This window comes from Bactrocera oleae, chromosome 5, assembly GCF_042242935.1.
Source record: "Bactrocera oleae isolate idBacOlea1 chromosome 5, idBacOlea1, whole genome shotgun sequence".
Classification (NCBI taxonomy): domain Eukaryota; kingdom Metazoa; phylum Arthropoda; class Insecta; order Diptera; family Tephritidae; genus Bactrocera; species Bactrocera oleae.
Window position 1 is genome coordinate 19,864,119 of NC_091539.1, and position 22,871 is coordinate 19,886,989.

General features: G+C 41.6%; 2 protein-coding genes across 2 annotated transcripts in view; one reads left to right on the top strand and one right to left on the bottom strand.

Moving 5' to 3' along the window:
* Window positions 1–20,012, bottom strand: part of Nup205 (nuclear pore complex protein Nup205) — a 49,988-nt gene extending 29,976 nt beyond the window's left edge. The window contains exons 1-3 of the mRNA XM_070110589.1: window positions 19,731–20,012; window positions 11,744–12,067; window positions 11,583–11,684 (exon numbers count right to left, since the gene is read on the bottom strand). Coding sequence (XP_069966690.1) covers window positions 11,583–11,684; window positions 11,744–12,067; window positions 19,731–19,925 — 621 coding nt within the window. The 5' untranslated portion in view covers window positions 19,926–20,012. The remainder of the gene's footprint in view (window positions 1–11,582; window positions 11,685–11,743; window positions 12,068–19,730) is intronic.
* Window positions 16,946–18,811, top strand: LOC118682839 (uncharacterized). Its single transcript, XM_036372744.2, has one exon. The coding sequence runs from the start codon at window positions 16,949–16,951 to the stop codon at window positions 17,906–17,908; it is 960 nt and encodes a 319-aa protein (XP_036228637.2). The 5' UTR covers window positions 16,946–16,948; the 3' UTR covers window positions 17,909–18,811.
* Window positions 20,013–22,871: the final 2,859 nt, after the last annotated feature.

Sequence of the window (22,871 nt, forward strand, 5' to 3'; positions counted from 1 at the left end):
ACAAAATACATACCAAACAAAATACATATGTATAAACCAACAGCTGGATTACAAGAGACAACCAAGCTTTTTCTAGCATCCACAAACGTTTAAATCTCCCACAACCCCTGCAGGAAATCAGAGTGAGTTGTAGTGCTTATATTTATATGGACATATGTATGTCAAATTGCGTTTTATTTCATATAAAAAACTGAAATAATACTTAAATATAACGATCATCAAACTATTGTATTTAATTTACGGGCAAATCCGAAAACAATTTGGTATATTATATATATATATCCACATATATATCGAACAAACATATTACATAAAGTGAGTGACTTATAGGCTTCCATTTGTGTATTCAAAACTCACTTCACGTTTCCAACAACATACCAGAATATTTCCAGTATTTACAATATTGCTTAACATAGCAATAAGCAGGATTGCGTCAAAAACAAGTAAGCTAAGGCAAATTAAAAATTTAACAGAGAAGGAAAAAAAAATCATATGCAAAGAATAGAGAATTGCCAAGAGCAATCAATATACATACATAAATTCAATTTTATCTATTTTAATACTTGTACAATATTATAAATTGATACATGTATACATAAGTGCATTATCTATTTTAATACTTGTACAATATTATAATGTGATACATACATATATACATAAGTGAATACGGTAAAATATCGGCACATTAACAACTTCAATTTCTCCGCACTGCGAACATACATATATACGGACATTTGGATATACATAAAGCAGAAAATCTGCTTATCGTTTAATACCCTAGATAGGGTACAAAAAAAAATCAAATACGCAATTATATAAACGGTGCGGTAAATTACATACGGATCATTAATAACAAAAGTTAAAAATAAAATATTATGTTTTATAAATCATATACATACATACATATTGGTTCATATACAATATACAGTTGTACATTTTATATTCAAAGTCCATATTGGCATATATCCCGTAATACCTTGTCCTTTGGAAAACAAGAATAAGAAGGATTGCGTATATTATACATTCAAAGTCTACATTGGCATATTTTCCGTAATACCCCTTGCAAAAACAAGCAGGGTTGCGTACATACACCAAAGTACAAACAATTCGTGCATAAATAGGTCGAAGTGCATTGATCTCCTTAACGAGCTCTCAACTGCACAAGTACATAAATACATACCTACATGTCTACGTATTAGGGTGTACCCATATAATCCTGTATAAGGACATAAAAAAATAAAATATTAATAAATAACAAGTAAGGAAGGGCTAAGTTCGAATGTAACCGAACATTTTATACTCTCGCAAAGTCATATGGTATACTCGTTTTAGATTTCTTTGTGGATCTTGCCGCCTTGTTCTATGTTGACCGATATTTTCGGTAAAAAGTCAACTATAGGCACTGGGGTCCACATATTCAATACCTAGGGGCTTGAACAGTTTTGGTTCAATGTAGACAGTTTTGGTGGCATACTTTAAACGTATTATTCACGCAAAGTTTTACGCCGATATAATCATTGTTGCTTAATTTGCATACTGGAAAGTGAAATAATCAGATGGAATTTAAAATGTTATACGCAAAATAGGCGTGGTTGTTATCCAATTTCGCCTATTTTCGTACTATAACATAGAAATATGAGAAGAATATTATGTACCGAATTTGGTTGAAATCGGTTAAGCAGATCTCAATATATGGGTTTTCTCCTAAAAGTGGGCGGTGCCACGACTACTGACTAGTTTTGAACGTGGTTCCTATAAAATCATCTTATACCATCCCAGAGATAAAATTTAATGTCTCTGGCTTGTTTAGTGCTTGATTTATCGCGCTTTTAGTAGTTTTTAACAGTTCGGTTATATGGGGAGGAAGCGGGGTTGTCACCCGATTTCACCCATTTTCACACCGTGATAGAGATGCTAAAAACATTTGGTACCAGTGAATTTTGTTATTATAGCTTCAGTGGTATAGGAGAGTATTAGGAGGCGGGACCACGCCCACTTAAAAGACAAATTTTAACTGCAGATGTCCCTCCCTAATGTGATCCTGTATACCAAATAAGAATTTTGTATCTTGTTGTGGAGCTTAGTTATGGAAATTTATTTGTTTTTGATAAATGGCGTTTTGTGGCCATAGCAGTGGTCCTTACGGTACCAAGAAACATGTGTACCAAGTTTCATAAAGATATCTCAATTTTTACTCAAGTTACAGCTTGCACAGACGGACGGACAGACAGACCAACGGACGGATGGACAACCAGTCTTCGGGTTTCAACTCGTCTCATCGTCCTGGTCATTTATATATATATATAACCCTATATCTAATTCGATTAGTTTTAGGCGATACAAACAACGGTTAGGTGAACAAAACTATTCTACTCTGTAGCAACAAGTTGCGATCGTATAAAAAGTGCGGGTTAGTAACTAAATTACATACAAGCGGAACATATTTAAAAAATAAAAAATAAAAAAACAAATAAATAAATAATTAAATTTAAAAAAAAAAATAATAATTATATAAAAATAAAATAAATAAACAATTAAATAAAAAAATAAATAAAAACCGCAAGTAAATACGAAACGGTACTCATATACAACTAAATACGCGAATTTTTGCAACTTAATCAAATTAAAAGCTCTTATTATCTTAAAAGAGTTCATAGTTCATAGTTACTCATACGAGTTTATATGAAGATTAAAAACGTCATTGATTTACTAGTTAAAAACAAAAAAAAACTCTTCTTTTCTCAAAAGAGTTTTCAAACATATATATTTCTTACATTGAAAATATTTTCATTTATTTCGGCATACCTTTTTAAATGAGCTCAGACTCAAAAGAATTAAAGATATATCAGTTGTTAAAAGTACCAAAGATGATTTCAGACGATAAAAGTCCATGTACACCTGCAGAAGCTACACGTTCAAAGCAAGGTGCTACAAAGTAAAAGAGGGGTAAAGACATTTCATACACTAAATTCATTGCTGAGAGTGACAGTCTAATACGATACTGCACTCGATTTTCATCTTCGCCGATTCAAGACAACTCTGAATCGGTATTAGAAATCAAAAAAGACTATCTTGACAATTTTTGAACACGTCTCCAAGCTGCATATGACGCAATCGTAGAATCTGACGACTCAGAAACCTGAAAATTGCAAATCCTTGGCTTACGCCAAATAATAATGGTCGATAAACCAATATCGATATTAATGAACTTGCCAAAAATTCAAAAGGAAACAAGTGAAGAATTTATCAAACTTTAATCCACTGTTTTAAATTGTTTGTCAGTTTTATCGACACAGAATATTCCCACAGACAGCTGGGACCCTATACTGGTAAACATATGCACCGCCGCATTACCAGAAAAATCATTGCTTCTATGGGAGCAATCGCTCTCATCACGAAGAAAATGACCCACGGGGCAACAAATGAAATATTTCTTAACTACCCAGTACGAAATCACAGAAAGGGTAGACAAAAAAAATAGTCAGAATGAAAAGTGTTCAACACAACCTATATAGAAGCTTCCACAGACCCCAAGCCAGTAGCAACAATTTAAATAGAAGCTTCTTCAAAAATCAAACGTTCACACCCGAAACGTACAAACAAACGTCATGCGAACTATGTACAGGGGGCATAAGATCAAATCTTGCGAAAAATTCAAAAAGTTAAATATTGTCGATAGGAACAATTTTGTGAGAACAAAAGAACTTTGCACAAACTGCATGTCACGTGAGCATACTCTAAAAGAGTGTGAAAGCAAATTCAATTGCGTATATTGCCACAAAAGACATCATTCAATGTTACATATCCCAAATTTTTCCAGCTCACCCCCAAACAGCGCAAATATGAAAAGAGCCACGGGTTTAGTTGCAACAGCAAATCCCGAAATACCAAATCCCGTAAATTGCCAAGAAGCACCATGCTGCTCAAAGGCATTAAAAACGCATAAGCTACACAGCGAAAACCAAAGTAGAGTGTTACTACCCACAGCTGTCGTCTCCATCAAACCGAGGAGAACTATTTAAGCTTAGGGCCTTAATAGACCAAGGATCACAACGATCATTTATAGCGTGTAGGACACATTACAGGCTACAACTTCCAACAAAACTTCCAAAACTCAATTAAAATCTGCCCCATTATATTTGGTTGGATCCTAAGTGGACTAGTTACGGAACCAGTTACCCCCATGCCTACTACCTAGTTGAGGAAATGTCAAATGAATACCTCAATTCACAATTAAAAAAATGGGAGTTAGAAGAACTTCCCCCATGTCAATCACAACCCCTGACGATCAGTATTACGAAGACTTTTACAAAGCCTCAACTACTAGATCAGATAATGGTCGGTACCTCTTACGACTACCACTAAAACAACAATTTCCTAACACACTCGCCTTAGGTCACTCTCGCACCTCTGCAATACAGCAGTTTCTAAGTATGGAATATGGAAAAAAAAATTACTTAAAAAGGGTGAGCTTAAGCCAGAAAACGATGGCGTGTTAGAAGAATACCGCCATTTAGACCACATGGAGGAAGTGAGCGCAGGCGAAAAAATCATAAACGGCAAATACTATTCATTCTACCTGCCTCATCACGCAGTAGTAAAGCCAGATGAAAAACAACAAAAGTCAGAGTGGTCTTCAATGCCTCAAGAACCACTAGCTCAGGAAATTCCCTAAATGATATTCTATTTACGGGACCCACACTCCAGCCAGATTTAATGCTCCTCATATTAAATTGGCGTATATTAAAATACGAGTTCAATGCGTTGAGAAAATGTATCGACAAATAGTCGTACATAAAGACGACCAAGATTTTCCATTTCCATAACAGTCGGGTCTACGTAACCGGAACGGACCCGGTTTTTTTCCGGCCAAGGACTGTCTCCTCGGTAAAATTCTGCCGCTACAACAACAACAACGACCAAGATTTTCAGCGAATTATTTTCCAAAAATCCCAATTGTCCACTACGCGACTACAAATAAAAAACAGTGACCTTCGGCGTTAACTGTGCCCCATTCTTAGCCATTCGAACACTCCAAGAATTGGCAGAAAATACCAAGTCAGAATTTCCTCTGGCAACCCAGGTATGAAAAACACAAACGTATATAGACGATATCCTGTCTCAAAGTCAGTCTTTCACAAGCAAACGACTCACTAGCACAAGTACACAAGCGATCAAAACCGCAGGGTTTCCGTAAAAAAGAAAACGGCGAACTACCCTAATATCTTAAAGGACATACCTAAAGAAAATCTGTTGGACACTAATTTTCTTAAATTCGAAAAGGAAAGTAAAAAAAAAACTCTGGGGATTCATTGGAATGCGATATCTGACCAGTTTTCATACACTACAGAGTCAATACCTGCATTATCCGCCATAACAAAACAACAAATTCTATCCTCTGTGGCAAAACTTTTCGACACCGGATGGCTTTCGCCAATTATGATACAAGCAAAAATCCTAATACAAGAATTATGGCTAGATGGAACCGACTGGGACGAACAAGTAAAACCACTTCGTTTAGAAAAGTGGTCTCAGTTCGCGAACAATCTCAATGATATCTCAGATACAAATCCCACGATACGTAAATTATGCCCCGGAACACAAAGTCGAACTACACTCCTCCTACAAAGTCGAACTAGCTCCTCTAAAAACAATAAGTCTACCACGAACGTCTCAAATCCTTGACCTTGTAGGATAAGCTACTTGGCGACCTGTAGCCAGTGCTGACAATCCTGCTGATCTAAGTACAAGAGGTGGAATGACCCCTGATGATTAACAGAATCTCCGGATTCTTGGCCGCAATCGCCCCAAGCGCAATATAATTGCCCCAGAAAGTCGAAAAATCGACTCTTTTCTCACAACAGTGGATGATACCGAAATCCTCGAACGATTTCTATCGTTCCCCCAAGCCCTCAGAGTAGTTGCTTACATGTTCAAATTTATAGAGCAACTCAAAACCAAAGTCAAGGGATCAGCAAACTTACAATGCGATACAGTGTTGCACCTAACCTTACAAAAGGCAAAGGTCGCTCTTATCGCATATACTCAAGCGCGCTACTTCAGCCGCGATATATCACTATTGAGAGAATCAAAACCCATTGTAAGAGAAGTCCACTCTTAGTTCTAAACTCATTCCTCGACACGAAAGGTCTTCTTCGTGTGAATGGTCGGCTTGCCAATTCAAGCCTAACGTGTAACGAACGCCATCCCATAATTGTACCAGAGAAGTCTCGACTTGCCACATTATACATCAGTTATAACCACATATTAATGCTTCATGCCGAACATCGCCTCATGCAATGGTCCGCCAGGAATTTTACATTCCCCGACATAAGCCCCAAATAAAGAAGTGCACCACGCATAAGAAAAAGATGCGAGCACAGATTACGACAGTACGTCCCCCGGAACACTGCAACTTTGCTCTGCCTTTCTCCATCACAGGTGTCGATTTTGCTGGGCCTTCTCAAATAAAGGCGTCTTTGTATGTTTTACGACAAAATCAGTACACGTAGAGCTTAGTACTAATCTGACAAAGGAGGCTTTCCTTGCGGCATTTGCTCGCTTCGTCGGACCACGCGGTTTTCCATCGAGGATAATGAGCGGACGCATTGTGGACTTTATCCAACAAGTCTCACCTGAGATTGTACAAAATTACGCGCCTGAAGCCATTAACTGGCAGTTTATCCAAGCGCTCCTCATATGGGTGGTTTACGGGAATTAGCTGTAAAAAGCTTCAAAGTAGCTGGAAATTACAAATTCAATTATAAAGAATTTAATACATTAATAATTCGAATTGAAGCCGTTCTCAATTCACGCCCTCTCACTACCCTCTCGCAAGATCTCTCAGATTGTACAAAATTACGCGCCTGAAGACATTAACTGGCAGATTATCCAAGCGCTCCTCATATGGGTGGTTTACGGGAATTAGCTGTAAAAAGCTTCAAAGTAGCTGGAAATTACAAATTCAATTATGTAGAATTTACTACATTAATAATTCGAATTGAAGCCATTCTCAATTCACGGCCTCTCACCACCCTCTCGCAAGATCTCTCAGATTTCACAGCCTTAAGTCAAGGGCACTTTCTCAAAGGAACACCCATTCTGGCCATACCTGAGCCAGGCGTGGAGTCGCTATTCTCATTAAATCGCTGGGAAAGAATTAAAATTCTCCATCACGATTTCAACCGCCGATGGAAAGAAGAGTACATAAAGGATCTTAACAAAAGATATCGTTGGAAGACTCCTGAACAATCGCCAAAGCTTGGAGATTGTGTCATAATTCATGATGATTGTCTACCCCTACCGAATGGCGGCTTGGTCGCTTAGAAAAGCAACATTACGGCTCCAACGGTCAGTTGTTGTAGTGGTTATCTAGTCCCAGCTTGGAGTTTGGTTGTCGTCGAGGTCAAAGGCAAAGGGTGATAGATGAGTTGGGTTTGTTGGGAATGCAAAGAGGTGGTTAGTATCATGCGGAGACTCATTGCACGTAGGACATATGTTTAAAATGTCGGGGTCTATTCTGGATAAGGAGTTTAATGTTCCTGGTGTTGATGTTCCTAGGAGGAGGACCCGCTACAAGCAGGCGACTGCAGGGGTGGTTTCTACGAAAACGTTATGTTCCTTAACCGGAAGCATACGGGCCTCACTGTGTAGGTGTTCGTTAAGCGATTTGAGGATTTTGTTGCGGTTCTGTACTTTGGCAGTTATCGCGGTCGTGTTAGGAGTGAAGGAGCAAAGACTGTCTAGTGTAACGCCTAAAATTTTAGGGTTGTTTACCGCCGGAATTTTGGTGTCATCGACTGAAATATTTAGATTCAGTCTAAACTCCTTCAACCAGTTCGTAAATATGGTCGCTCTGGATTTAGTGCGGGAGACTGTCAGACTCCTTGCAGAGAAGAGCAAGTTAGAAAGGTCGGAGGTAGCTGTTTACTTTAGAGCACATGCCATCGATTCCATTGCCCGACGTCAATATTGTGCAGTCATCAGCGTACGAGGTCACGGAAATTCCCGCTGGTGGTTGGGATAGTTTCGAGACGTAGAAATTAAACAGTAGTGGGGAGAGGACACTACCCTGTCGAACCCTCTGTTTAACCCTTCTAAGTTTGGAGTTTTGACCTCGAAACAGTACGGAATAATGCCGACCGCTCAGGTAGTTCATAGTCTACCGCTTCAGCCCTGTCGGGAGCATTGATTGTTCTAGGTCCTAAAGTAGCGTTGTGTGATTGACTGTGTCAAAAGCTTTTGACAAGTTCAACGCTACGTGGAGCGTCCTCTCACAGGGTGGCTTCTGGTTTAGGCCGTGAATTATCTGAGCGTTTATGACGCAAAGTGCTGTGGTAGTGCTGTGTACTTTTCGGAAGCAATGCTGATGGTCTGCTCGACGCAGGTGGTGAGTGAACGTCGGGAGTGTTAGACTCCGTGCAGAGAAGAAGCGAGAAAGGTCGGAGAGGTAGCTGTTTACTTACTATAATCTAACGGGTCGATCAATATGGCGACCCCTTCATGCCACAAAGAGTTTTATAATGCCTATTTCAACTTATATCTTACAACTTTATAAAACCCAATAACCTTTTCTACACAGATAACTATGAACGCAGATGCACCTATGCCAACGCCTGCTATTCGGTCGGCTATCAATGTGCCGGGACCTGGGGTTACTCCAGCGCCTCGTTCTGTAACTGCAACCGCTCCTACAGCCGTTCCTCGAAGTGGCCGACTACAGCATTGCAAAATTTTTAGGGGCTTGCAACCGATGCAAGGCCAGCAAATTGCCCAGGCTCAGCGGCACATAATACTCAGGAGTGCACGTCCGTCAATCTGTGCCAAATATGCGGCAGGTTAAATTATTCGTTGCTCCATCGCAACTCGAGACGTGACATCAGCCTGCCCCGCGAAGCCGCCCTCTAGGTAGACAACCACCATCAACTCGAGCGATACAGAACCGACGACCAGCAGCCCGACTGAGTCACCGAAACGAAGCACCGATGACGCGCCGGTAATCTAGGCCGCAACATCGCCGCTCCACAGGACTGAGCAACTTTGTAATAACGCGGCAACGACTCCTAGGCCTAAACATTCGGCCAGGGGGGCAGGGATGGCTAAATCAGCTATAAACCTTCCCAGCGAACATCCCTTTACAAACAACACTGATACACTCCAACACATCACAACAATATCATCCACTCCCGAAAACACCACACACCAATACATACAACTTCACACAACTCACCGAGGGATACCAACACATACCACACACCATCTTCCACTCTGCCCAATCAACAAAAAGGGTCGACAACTGGATACGGCCCTCCTTTTTCGATCGAGCGCCGTCAGCTTGCAACTACGAATATAACACCGTTTATTTTCGAATATTTCTTCGCGGAAATCGACATATTGAATTTTTACATTAAATTAAAAGTGCAATTTAAACTTGTTCAAACGATTTTGAAAACGAATAAATTGTTGTTAAAGTGCATCTTAGTTTTATTCGGAAACAAGGTTTAGAGGCAGTGATAAAGTGAAAGTGGTGAGTGTTTTTTAGCAAATTAGCACCAAATTAAATATGGTCCTTCGAGCCCTAGTGGACGGCACTATGGGTGTTTAAAAAACAAAAACTAAAGTGAAAGGCTGTGAAACACACATTGGCAAACATTAGTTAAAAGCCAAAAAACGGAAAAAAAGTTTGCAGTTACAAACAAAACCCACAATGTGCTGGAAAATTATACATACACATATATAAGTGCATAAAATAGATACAGTGCAGTGCAACCAAAGGGACAACCAAGCTTTTTCTAACATCCACAAACGTTTAAATCTCCCACAACCCCTGCAGGAAATCAGAGTGAGTTGTAGTGCTTATATTTATATGGACATATGTATGTCAAATTGCGTTTTATTTCATATAAAAAATTGAAATAATACTTAAATATAACGACCATCAAACTATTGTATTTAATTTGCGGGAAAATCCGAAAACAATTTGGTATATTATATATATATATATCCACATATATATCGAACAAACATATTACATAAAGTGAGTGACTTATATGCTTACATTTGTGTATTCAAAACTCACTTCACGTTTCCAACAACATACCAGAATATTTCCAGTATTTACAATATTGCTTAACATAATAAGCAGGATTGCGTCAAAAACATGTAAGCTAAGGCAAATTAAAAATTTAACAGAGAAGGAAAAAAAATCATATGCAAAGAACAGAGAATTGCCAAGAGCAATCCATATACATACATAAATTCAATTTTATCTATTTTAATACTTGTACAATATTATAAATTGATAAATGTATACATAAGTGCGTTATCTATTTTAATACTTGTACAATATTATAATGTGATACATACATATCTACATAAGTGAATACGGTAAAATATCGGCACATTAACAACTTCAATTTCTCCGCACTGCGAACATACATATATACGGACATTTGGAAATACATAAAGCAGAAAATCTGCCTATCGTTTAATACCCTAGATAGGGTACAAAAAAAAATCAAATACGCAATTATATAAACGGTGCGGTAAATTACATACGGATCATTAATAACAAAAGTTAAAAATAAAATATTATGTTTTATAAATCATATACATACATACATATTGGTTCATATACAATATACAGTTGTACATTTTATATTCAAAGTCCATATTGGCATACATCCCGTAATACCTTGTCCTTTGGAAAACAAGAATAAGAAGGATTGCGTATATTATACATTCAAAGTCTACATTGGCATATTTTCCGTAATACCCCTTGCAAAAACAAGCAGGGTTGCGTACATACACCAAAGTACAAACAATTCGTGCATAAATAGGTCGAAGTGCATTGATCTCCTTAACGAGCTCTCAACTGCACAAGTACATAAATACATACCTACATGTCTACGTATTAGGGTTTACTTATATAATATATATATTATAGTTTACTTACTATAATCTAACGGGTCGATAAATATGGCGACCCACCAACACACGAAAACACCACACACCAATACATACAACTTCACACAACTCACCGAGGGATACCACACATACCACACTGGATACGGCCCTCTTTTTTCGATCGATCGCCGTCAGCTTGCAACTACGAATATAACACCTTTTTTTCGAATATTTCTTTGAGGCAAGCGACATTTTGAATTTTTACATTAAACTAAAAGTGCAATTTAAACTTGTTTAGACGATTTTGAAAACTAATAAATTGTTGTTGAAGTGAAAGTGCATCTTCGTTTTATTCGGAAACAAGGTTTAGAGGCAGTGTTAAAGTGAAAGCGGTGAGTGTTTTTTTAGCAAATTAGCACCAAACTAAATAGGCACATAGGTTCTACTGAAGAAACTTAGCATGGTAGTAACATTTCCAACTTTAAACACGGCTGCTCCTAAAATATTGAATAGCTTGGAGGAAATATAAAGAGAAGCCAAATATGAAAATACAGACATAATACGAAAGCATAAAATCATTTACAAAATTTGTTAAGTCAAAAAAATTTTAATTTACAAATTTACGTTTAATTCAAATAGTGCTACTAACATCTTTTATGATTATACAAATTACTTGCCTCTTTAGATATATCAAGCTCATCTAATAAGCCAACGATCCTTTCGAGAATGTTATATTGATTAACCAAGTTCTGGGTGAACGAAGTTATTAAATTGGATATCTACAAATAAAAATATTAAAATATGAAACCCCTATTTGTAGAAAAATATATAAAAGTACCTCTTTTGGCATTTCGGTTACCCATGAAATGCCATTAGTCGCTCGAAAAAGATCTCTAAGCGAATGCACTAAAGCCTTTTTTCCGTCATAGTAAAGTAAAACAGCAACTAAACCTCTTGATAGCCCTGGGTGTTTGAAAATTTCTCGTTGCGCAGTGCAAAGTAGTTCCAATGTCATTATTTCATCCACATTGAACATATCCGATATTATAATTGCTTCATCCAGCAGTTCCTTTGAAATTGCTACACTTCTAGTATATTTCGATATTGGAACACCATCTATAAGACCATTTTTCAATAGTTGTCGATGTTTTTCATTTTTTTGCTTAAAATATATTATATAGTTAAAATTAATTAATAATGCAAATTATGTAATTGGCTTTATATTTTTAAATATAAGCCCACGACGACTGGAGCTTCCTTATGTTATAAAAGCCGAAGGTTTTTCTGTATGTGAAAATGTTTTCAAGAGAAAACCTCCAAAAAAATTTTTTAAGTGACATCCGCTTTTACTACACGCCTCCCAAAGATAATAAAATAAGATACATTTCGGGGTGTCTGGCAATGGGTAGAAACTGTCATAAGTGTCCGGCAATATATGACGAGATTTTTAAAAGCTATCCCGGAGAATATAGAAAAATACGTTTCATACTTTAACGAAATTTTGGTACTATTTTATACATGTTGTTGTAGTTTTAACGGTTACCTAGGCCTCCTCCTGCGAATGGCAGGCACCTTGCCGTGGTGCAGGGGCTTAGGTCGCAAGGCATTCTCGGCATCTCCCAACCGGGGTGAGAAGTGTTGTCTAGCACCAGCACCTCTCACACGGGTTGCTAGAAGCCGCATGCGTGCGACAACCAAGAGCTGCCACCTCCTAATCCAGGGTGTTATGCGACTCCCGTGCCCATTGGACGATTTGCAGCCAGGAGGTAAATTCGGCTGTATTTTAACGGAGCCTTCCCAATACCGGGCCGCCTTGGGAAGTAACTGTGGCTTTACCGCGTCAAGGGGCTCTGGCGCGGCGGACATTTCCGTTCCCCCTTTAACAGAATAGACCCGGATGCTCACCCTGCTGAGCTAAGGGTCGTACGAAACAGAATGAGCGACAACAACAACAAACCAACACAAAAAACCCTAAACAATGAAACAACAACGACGACGACACCAGCAATCACCAAATTGACAACGACAACAACATCAAACTGCAAAGCGACCGTTGCAGGTAAGAGTGGTCCAGGAGCTAGGCGCAAGTTCAGCTTCCTGGACGCTCTTTCGCCAGAAGAGCGCGCACTGTTTGAGGAGCACGCACGTGATGATGACGACGTGCTACTGCTACTGCGAAGAGTGCAGATAAATCTGAACCCGCAGCAACCTCCTCAAGCAGGCTCAGCTGCTCGGAGGAGGACGAATCCAAACGGGATGGGGCAGAAGTGCGCAAAAGGAAGAGGAAGCGGGGGGGGAGAATGCCCCCTGAACCAGCAGCGGGATGCCCGGGTGGCCCAGATGATCCACGCAGGAGAGGCATGAGCGGTGCTACCCTAAAATGGTACCTCAGGCACTTGCAGGATGGCAAATCCCCAGAAGAAGCATTTAGACTCGCCACAAGCAGGAGCAGGGGCAGCAACCCATCTCCGGCTGCGACGAAGCATGCAAACGCCGCGTCCGTCGCGGGACGCGGGAACCAGACGTTCAGCCGAGGAAACGCAACCCAGCCTGGGAAACGAGGGTGCGGAAAGGCGGAACCACGGAACGCCACAGAACAATCCGCGAAAAGGAAGAGCGGGCAGATAACGCCTCAAGAACCCCCAAGTTCAAAAAGGCAAAAGGGGAATCAGCCACCGGCGATCGGAGGACAACGTCCTGCTCCAAATCCCAACCCGGGTGATGGCGGTCAGCGCAAATACTCGGAAGCCCTTAAAGGCATCCGGATGGCTGTGCTGCCTCACAATTATCCGGCGGAGGCCTTGGGGCCAGAGGAACTAACAGCGCTGCAAGATAGCATTATGGATGAGGTTTACAATGGGTGTGGGTACACCGGCTCATTCCATGGTGTGTACTTCAGGTCAGGAATGCTGCTAGTCGACTGTAAAGACGAAAGGACGACCACCTGGCTTGCGGAGATCGCTCCGAAGCTAAACGGATGGAGAGGCCCGGTCCTATGCGCGAAGAGGGGTGAAGACATACCGCCTATGCACTGCATGACGGTATTCCTTCCCAGGAGCGCAGGTAAACCCTACGAGTTTGCACTTGGTCTCATACGAAACCAAAACGATGGGCTCGGTACATCGGCTTGGAGGGTAGTGGACAGCAACATTGAGGACGCTGGATGGAGGCTCAACATCACCATCGATGACGAGTCCTACAAATTCATCCGGAAGGAGGGATTCAGGCTGAACTTTAGGTTCAGCAGTGTGGTAATGAGGCCTTGGAGGCCCAAAACCACACCGGCGGAAGGAACGGCGGAAGAAGCAATGGTGGTGGATGAGGCGCCCACTCAGTCCAGTACCGGCACACTCGGGCAGGTTGCTACTGCTACGGTGGTGCAGGATGCTACAGATGCCGCAGAAGGAGCACCGAACATATGTGCTAAGGAGTGTGAAGGGGACCTACCCTCCACACAGGAGCTCCTAGAGGGGCTGAAGGGGCAGGACCAGCAGGGTAACAACAAGGACAGCGATGACGATGATCTGTCCCTCCTGGAACCAGTCCTGTGACCGCCACTACCAACATAGAAGTTGCCCAGGTAAACCTACACCACGCGACAGCAGCCTCGGCTGTTATCGCGAGTAGGTTCCTTTCGGATAACCTGGGTATCCTATTAATCCAGGAGCCGTGGGTCTTTAGAGGGGAGGTCAGGGGCCTCAATATAAAAGCAAGCAAGGTAATCTGGGATCTCTCATCTAAGAGACCCCGGTCTTGTGTAGTGGTTAGGAACGATATTGATTTCTTCTGTATTTCAGAGTTCCTAACGCAGGATCTGGTCGCGGTGCAGGTGAAGGACAAGGAAGGTGCAGACTTCGTCCTTGCAGCGGCATATTTTCCAGGGGAGACAACCACAGCACCCCCCAACGAAATTCACCATCTAATGGAATACTGCAGGAGAAATAAGCTCCCCCTCGTACTGGGGTGCGATGCAAATGCGCACCACACGGAGTGGGGCAGCACTGACTGCAATGCAAGGGGTGAGTCTCTTCTTGAATTCATTATTAGTAATAACTTAAGCATTGAGAATGTGGGGTGCGAACCCACCTTCATTACCAGTACCAGAAGGGAGGTCCTCGACATAACTTTGTGCAATGAGCTAATGTCCGGGCTGATCTCACAATGGAGAGTATCGAAAGAGCCCTCTATGTCAGATCACAGGATCTTACGGTTCGCAATGAAAGTGGAGGTCAATGATCTCCTGCCAGTCCGTATTCCCAGAAACACAAAATGGGATGTTTTCAGAGAGACCCTAGAGCTAAATATTAGTAGAGTGAGGCAGGTAGGAAGCGAGGCTACGCCGATAGGACTAGAGAGCAGGCTGGCTGCGACTAACCAGTTCATAACAGACGCGTACCATTGCGCTTGCCCATTAAAGTCAACCACCAAAAGACAAGGCTGTCCTTGGTGGACAAGTAAACTCTCAGTGATTAGAAAATCAGTTCGCAGGCTTTTTAACAAAGCCAAAAGAACCGGCAACTGGGAGGAATATAGGCAACACCTAACAACCTACAATAAGGAAATTAGGTCTGCAAAAACGAGTAGTTTCAGAAAATTCTGTGAAAATGTCTCCTCTACTCCAGAGGCTGCAAGACTGCATAAGGCTCTGGCAAGAGGTAAGACTGACACAGCATTAGCCATTAAAAGATCCGATGGGACCTATACGAGCAACGCAGACGAGAGGGCCATGGCACTCTTGCTTGAGCACTTCCCGAAGACTATTCGGGACGACCAAATTCCACCAGTGGTCGCACATAAGCCAGATCGCTCAGATTGGACACCTGCAAGGATTCCATTCAATGCAGACTCAATCAAGTGGGCACTGGCTTCCTTCTCGAGATACAAGTCACCAGGGGCCGACGGCATCTTCCCAGCACTTCTACAGCAAGGAGGGCAAGCTCTATTGCCGTTCCTTGTTGGGCTGATGAGGGATAGCCTTGCGTTGTCGTACATCCCATCAACGTGGAGAATAGCTAGGGTAATCTTCATACCTAAGGTAGGAAGGAAGGACTATTCACTAGCCAAATCCTTCAGGCCTATTAGTCTCACCTCCTTCATGCTAAAAGGTATGGAAAAGATTATAGACAACCATATAAGATCGAAAGCACTAAAAGTCGCACCTCTGCATGCAAATCAGCACGCGTACAGGGTAGGTAGGTCTACTAACACTGCTCTGTACCAATTAACGGCTGAGATCCAGAACTCGCTGGAGAATAATGAGGTTGCGATATGTGCTTTCCTAGACATTGAAGGTGCTTTTGATAATGCGTCTCACGCAAGCGTGATCAGGGCACTGGAGAAGAGGAACGTGGAAGCTCCTATATGCAGATGGATTAAGGCCGTACTGCACACTAGGATTGCAGAAACTACGGTGGGGGAGAGCAAGATACGTCTTGGTACTACGAGAGGCTGCCCCCAGGGTGGGGTATTGTCACCCCTTCTATGGAGCCTCGTAGTAGATGAACTCCTTGAGTTGCTAACGAACAATGGAATCCGGTGCCAGGGGTACGCCGACGACATCGTCATAGTGGCAAGAGGGAAATTTGAGAGCACTCTCTGCGACATAGTCCAAAGGGGCCTAAACCTAGCAAAGGGATGGTGCGACACGGTAGGGCTAAACATTAACCCGTTAAAAACAACCGTCATCCCTTTCACAAAAAGAAGATCTCTTCCGGGCCTTAGAATACTATCCCTTGGGGGCAGAGAGCTAGAAGTGTAGAGGGAAGTAAAATACTTAGGCCTCACACTAGACTCCACCTTGCGGTGGAATAGGCACGTGGAGCTAACGCTTTCCAAGGCCACAAAGGCGCTCATGGTGTGCAGACGCCTCGCCGGCAGATCCTGGGGCTGCAAACCTAGTATCATCAGGTGGCTGTACACCATGATCGTGAGACCTATTGTTACTTATGGAGCGGTGGTTTGGGCATCGAAAGCAAAGCAGACTTCGATAGGCCTTCAGCTATCGAAGCTGCAGAGACTTGCCTGCGTCTGCGCCACTGGGGCAATGCGCACCTGCCAAACCGCAGCACTTGAGGTCATGCTAGAGCTCACACCACTCCATTTCGTTATCAATCAGACTGCGAAGCATACCATGCTGCTTATGACAGCAGAGGGGTATGGTAAAGGGAAGTTAATCTCGTCTCAACAAATGAGGGCCTTAGAAGATAACACGCCACTGGCCCTCCTTCCAAGAGACGGTATAACGAAGAGAGTAAACTTTACGAAAAAGTTTAAAGTTACTCTCGGCAGTAAGGCGAACTGGAGCGATTCCACACTTGACCAACTGCTGAGAGGTAGCACTATTCAGTGGTACACTGACGGCTCGAAAACACCAGAAGGAATTGGCGCTGGCATTGCGGGACCGCACACCAAGCTTTCCATTCCCATGGGCAGTTTTCCAAGCATTTTTCAGGCAGAAGTATTTGCCATAAGTCAGTGCGCAGTAATAAATCTCCAACGCAACTATCGGAATAAGAGTATCGCAATACTCAGCGATAGCCAAGCGGCGCTAAAAGCGATATCGGCCTATGAGATACGATCGCTATTAGTGGAGGAGTGTATAGGAAGGCTTAACCGCCTAGCAGCTTGCAACCGTGTACACCTGATCTGGGTGCCGGGGCATAAAGGGGTAGCCGGCAACGAGCTGGCAGACGAACTCGCCCGCTCTGCTGCGACTACAAGAATGATGGGGCCAGAACCATACATTGCGGTAGGGCCCCATACAATAAAGGAACTGCTCCGCACGGAGGAGAGATCGAGCAGAGACAGTCACTGGCAACAGACAGCAGGGATGCGTCAGGCCAAACTGCTACTGGGAGGGTTCAACCTAGCCAGGTTCAGAGCAATTATTAACCTCCCCAGAGACAAACTCCGTCTCCTTGTCGACAGGCCGGCCGATTGCCTTGTATGTCGCCAGCAACGTTTCTTTGTATTTTCCCCCAAGAGCTGCCAGCAAGCGATTTGAGGATTTTGTTGCGGTTCTGTACTTTGGCAGTTATCGCGGTCGTGTGAAGAGTGAAGGAGCAAAGACTGTCTAGTGTAACGCCTAAAATTTTAGGGTTGTTTGCCGCCGAAATTTTGGTGTCATCGATTGAAATGTTTAGATCCAATCTGTACTCCTTCGTCCAGTTCGTAAATATGGTCGCTGTGGATTTAGTGGGGGAGAGTGTCAGACTCCTTGCAGAGAAGAAGCGAGAAAGACCAGAGAGATAGCGGTTTACTTTCGAACACATGCCATCGATTCCATTGCCCGACGTCAATATCGTACAGTCATCAGCGTACGAGGTCACGGAAATTAACTCTGGTGGTTGAGGGAGTTTCGAGATGTAGAAGTTAACAGTAAAGGGGACTCTCAGTTTGAAGTTTTGACCTCGAAACAGTACGGATGAGTGCCGACCGCTCAGGTAGTTCATGGTCCACCGCTTCAGCCCTCGAGGGAGCGTAGATTGTTCGATGGCCTCAAGTAGCGTTGTGTGCTATTTTATACATCTTTGCCTCCTGTTATCAGCCTAAGTAACGAAAACGTTGGTCGTTGGTCGTTGGACATTCTTATGTATATAGAGACAATCCACAAAACTAAGTAACGAAGGTCTGATGTTTTTGTTGTACATAGGTCTGATCGTCATGGGCTTTTCCTCTATGAATAAATAATTTAGATATTGTCTAAAAATTGTCCAAATATTCTTACTTCTATTTATGCACTGGCATATAAATGTAAAAAGAAATATACCATAGATAATATAAAAACATGAGTTGATTTTTGTGATAAAATTAAATCGATACAATTTTAGAGCAATTATTACCAAGTAGAACAAGCTTATCTTTTATTTACAACCCTTAGACGGTTTGCTCTTGTGTCATATACATAAATTCTTTTATATTTTCCTTACATGTGTTTAGATTTCTTCTATTTGAACTTCTTTATAACGAGCTTGTATTCACACCTGTTTATAGAGTATTTCAGAGTTCAAAATATGTTTAAAAATCTACCTATGTCCATCGGAAAAGTCCAAGGAATATTTATGAATCCAAGGGGAAAAAATGGTAAATGTATAGTTTAGATCCCCCAACTATAAAATAAAAAATAGAAATATTGAAAAATTCACTTTCTGCTCACGGATTTGTAATCTACGCGTAAAAATAAGAGACCTAAACTATAAATTTCCAAAAAAATATATGAAAATAAATTTTAAAAAACCGAACGGCAGTTTTTAATTGAAGGTAAATGAAATAAATGCGAACCTAAAATCTTAATGTCCTTTTTAGCCTGCAGAGATTGTGCGCCAATAAGATTTCTATTCTAATCACCCAAAATCATAGGAATATATTTTTTGTCATTTGACAATGTGTGTGTGACAATTAATTAAATAAAATCTTCACGCGTTTTTTTATATACAATAGATTTATACACTACAAATTGAATAACATGGACAGTAAACGTGTGAAAATGTTATAAAATTTATGCCCCGATATAAGCTGATCATCGGGTATTGAAGCTGAACATAAATCAGATTAAAACTCCGTATATGTATGTATCAACCCAACGATAGTTCTCAAATCATGTTTCTATATTTTTCAAGCAAAAAACTAGTATTGAATAATGCCCTTCCCACCTTAATCAGTTCAAAATAACCCGAACAGGCCCGCAATTATATCCGGCCAAAGACTGTCAACTCGGCAGTATTCCTTAAAATTGTTTTCGAATTTACTGGTACATTAACAACCACAATTATGAATAATCTTTACCACACAAATTTTTCTAAATATACCAATTTGTTAAAACCTACCGGGTACAGGAGCAACGATGTAAAACTTTGTTTATATTTCTTTAAATGACTCTCCAATTCAATCAAAGACTGATCTGTAGGATTACACAAGTTTCTTTGAATTACATTATTTAGATGTTTGTAAGGGGTCCACAAATCCTCCATAGGGCCTAAAAAGGCTTCAGGACTTTGTTTACAACACTTTAACTTTTCCATTACTTTTCTGTTTACTATCTCGAAAATGTGATCACCATTTAAACATTTGCACAAATCTTCCGCCAAAATAAATTACGAATAGGGGTGCCACTCTTAATAGAGTATTTACTAATTTTTACTAATAGTTTTACCCGGACTCTACACTATCAAACTTCTCACAACACAGCTACTGCGACACATGCCAGTAAGGAATATGTGTTACTGCGGAAAATATTCGAAATTGCATGCAACTTTCTTATGTAGCCATACGTCAAAGCGAAAGTTCGTTTCAAAAATATTTTCACGGGTGAAAGCATTTACATTTAAAAATGCGGCTAATGTTAGGGAAAAACTTTGGTATACCGTCCCAGGCTTTCGGAGGTAAAATGGGTATGGGCGGATAGAGGAGATCCTATAGATCAAGAATATATATAGATATAGATAGATATAGCCGCGGGAAACTTATAGTTTTCGAGATATTTACGTTTAAAATTGAAAATTTCCAATATTTAGAGTATGCATTTTTCGATTTCAAATGAATTATACATTATATTTTTCACTTCATACTTACCCTCGTAGGTCCAACACCGGGATGTACCAAGGTCTTTTCGCTCAGAACTTCTTTTTGCGTTGGTGGCCTTCGGCCGCGCTTCAAAAAAATAACTCTGGTCAGTCCAACACCGGGGTGTATCAAGGTTTTTTTGCGCAGGGCTTCTTTTTGCGTTGGCGGAATTCGGCCACGCTTCAAAAACAAAAAAACCTTGGTCGGTCCAACACCGGGTTGTACCAAGGTTTTTACGCGCAGTAATTATTTTTGCGTTGCTTCCTGTATCTAGGGTATAATCTCTCTGTTTATTTTATTTTTCTTCGTGTACAAAATATATTAGTATGGCAACACTAGTGTTTTACCATTCACAACCATTATGTTATTGTCAAAATTAATAAAATTGAAGAATGATTTAAATATTGAAATACAGCTATTTTTACAGTATCTTATATAAAAAAATGTCTAAAAACGAATTAGTCAAGTGTTAGTGGATATAAAAGTGAAATATATAAGTTAATAGTTCATTTTAAATCGCAAAAATACGTACTTTAAATAGTTGAAATTTTCAATTTTAAACGTAAATATCTCGAAAACTATAAGTTTCCCGCGGCTATATCTATATATATTCTTGATCTGGAGGATCTCCTCTATCCGCCCATACCCATTTTACCCCCGAAAGCCTGGGACGGTATACTTAAGCCGACCCAATGTTAGTCCAATACACTTGTGTTTTTATATATTGTATGTTTATAATATATTGTATAATATTGTAAAGGAGTAACATACTAAACTTAAGTAAGCAGGTAGGTAGGTAGGTATATTGGCTGTATAACGACACACATAGGCCTTTAGGAGACCCATTGTCATACCACCGAGACCAAAGTCCGCAGACTCTATTGGTTCCTCTCTGAACCATCCCATGCTTCTGATGAACTTCATCAGTATGACATAGAAAATGTTAAATGGTCTCCTGCTCTTCTACCGCATGACAGCTTCTACATCGTTATATGGCGTTCCTAGTCTACTGGCATGTCTGCCTATTAGACAGTCGTCTGTTAGAACCCCTACTAGAGTTCTTATATCATTCCGTTTGAATTTTAATAGTCGGCATGTGCGGACCACATTCTAATTCTGCCACGTTTGCCTGCTTATTGAGCCAGGCTCCTGCGAATGGCAGGCACCTTGCCGTGGTGCAGGGCCTTAGGTCGCAAGGCATTCTTGGCATCTCCCAACCAGGGTGAGAAGTCCTGCCTATTACCTCTCACGCGGGTTGTCAGAAGCCGCTTGCATGCGACAACCAAGAGCTGCCACCTCCTAATCCAGGGTGTTACTCGACTCCCGTGTCCATTGGATGATTTGCAGCCAGGAGGTAAATTCGGCTGTATACTAGCGGAGCCTCCCAATACCGGGCCGCATTGGGAAGTAACGGTGGCCTTGCCACGTCATGGGGCTTTGGCGCGGTGGACTTTTGCGTTCCCCTCATAAAACGTTGACCGGACGGCTCGCCAAGTCGAGCATACGATCGTAAGAAAAAGATGTACCAAACCAAACAAAAACCAACGAACAACACAACAACGGACACCAAAAGGCAACAACAACAGCAAACGGACAAGGACAAGGCCAACAAAACTAGCGCCTGTGCAGGTAAGGGAGTTTCAGGGGCAGACTACCCCCTCTATTACCAAATGGGAGTCCAGGCGGGCAGGACGATCCCAGGAGGAGAGGCATACCGCGTCTAGCTGTAAAATGAGCAGCGGAAATCGAAGCCAACGCCCGGTTAACGCAACTCAGACCGCAAGGTGGTGTTGCGAAAGGGCAGCGCCCCAAAAATACACGGGGTGAGTCTTTACTTGAATTTATATTAAGTAGGAATCTAAGTATTGTAAACGTGGGGTGCAAACCCACCTTTATAACCAGTGTAAGAAGGGAGGTGCTTGACATCACTCTTGGTAACGAACTCATGACAGGGCTGATCGGGCAATGGAGTGTCGTCTGAACCCTCCATGTCGAATCACCGCATCATTAGATTCGCACTAGGGGTAGAGGTCTAAGGAAAACGGTACGCAAGCTATTTAACAGGGCTAAGCATACCGGGGACAGGGAGAACTACAGGTGCGGCCTAATTGCTTACAACAAGGAGATTAGGTCAGCAAAGCAGAAGAGCTCCAAGAAGTTCTGTGAAAGCGTCTCCTCAACGACAGAGGCTGCAAGGCTGCATACGGCTCTTGCTAGGGGCAAGACCGACACAGTACTAGCAATTAAAAGACCGGATGGGAACTATACGTCCAGCGCGGATGAAAGAGCCAAGGCCCTTCTACGTGCGCATTACCCGAACGGGTCGAACGAAAGTAAACTCGCTTAGATTGGACAGCCGCAAAACAGCTCTTCACTGCGGACTCCATCAAGTGGGCTGTGGTCTC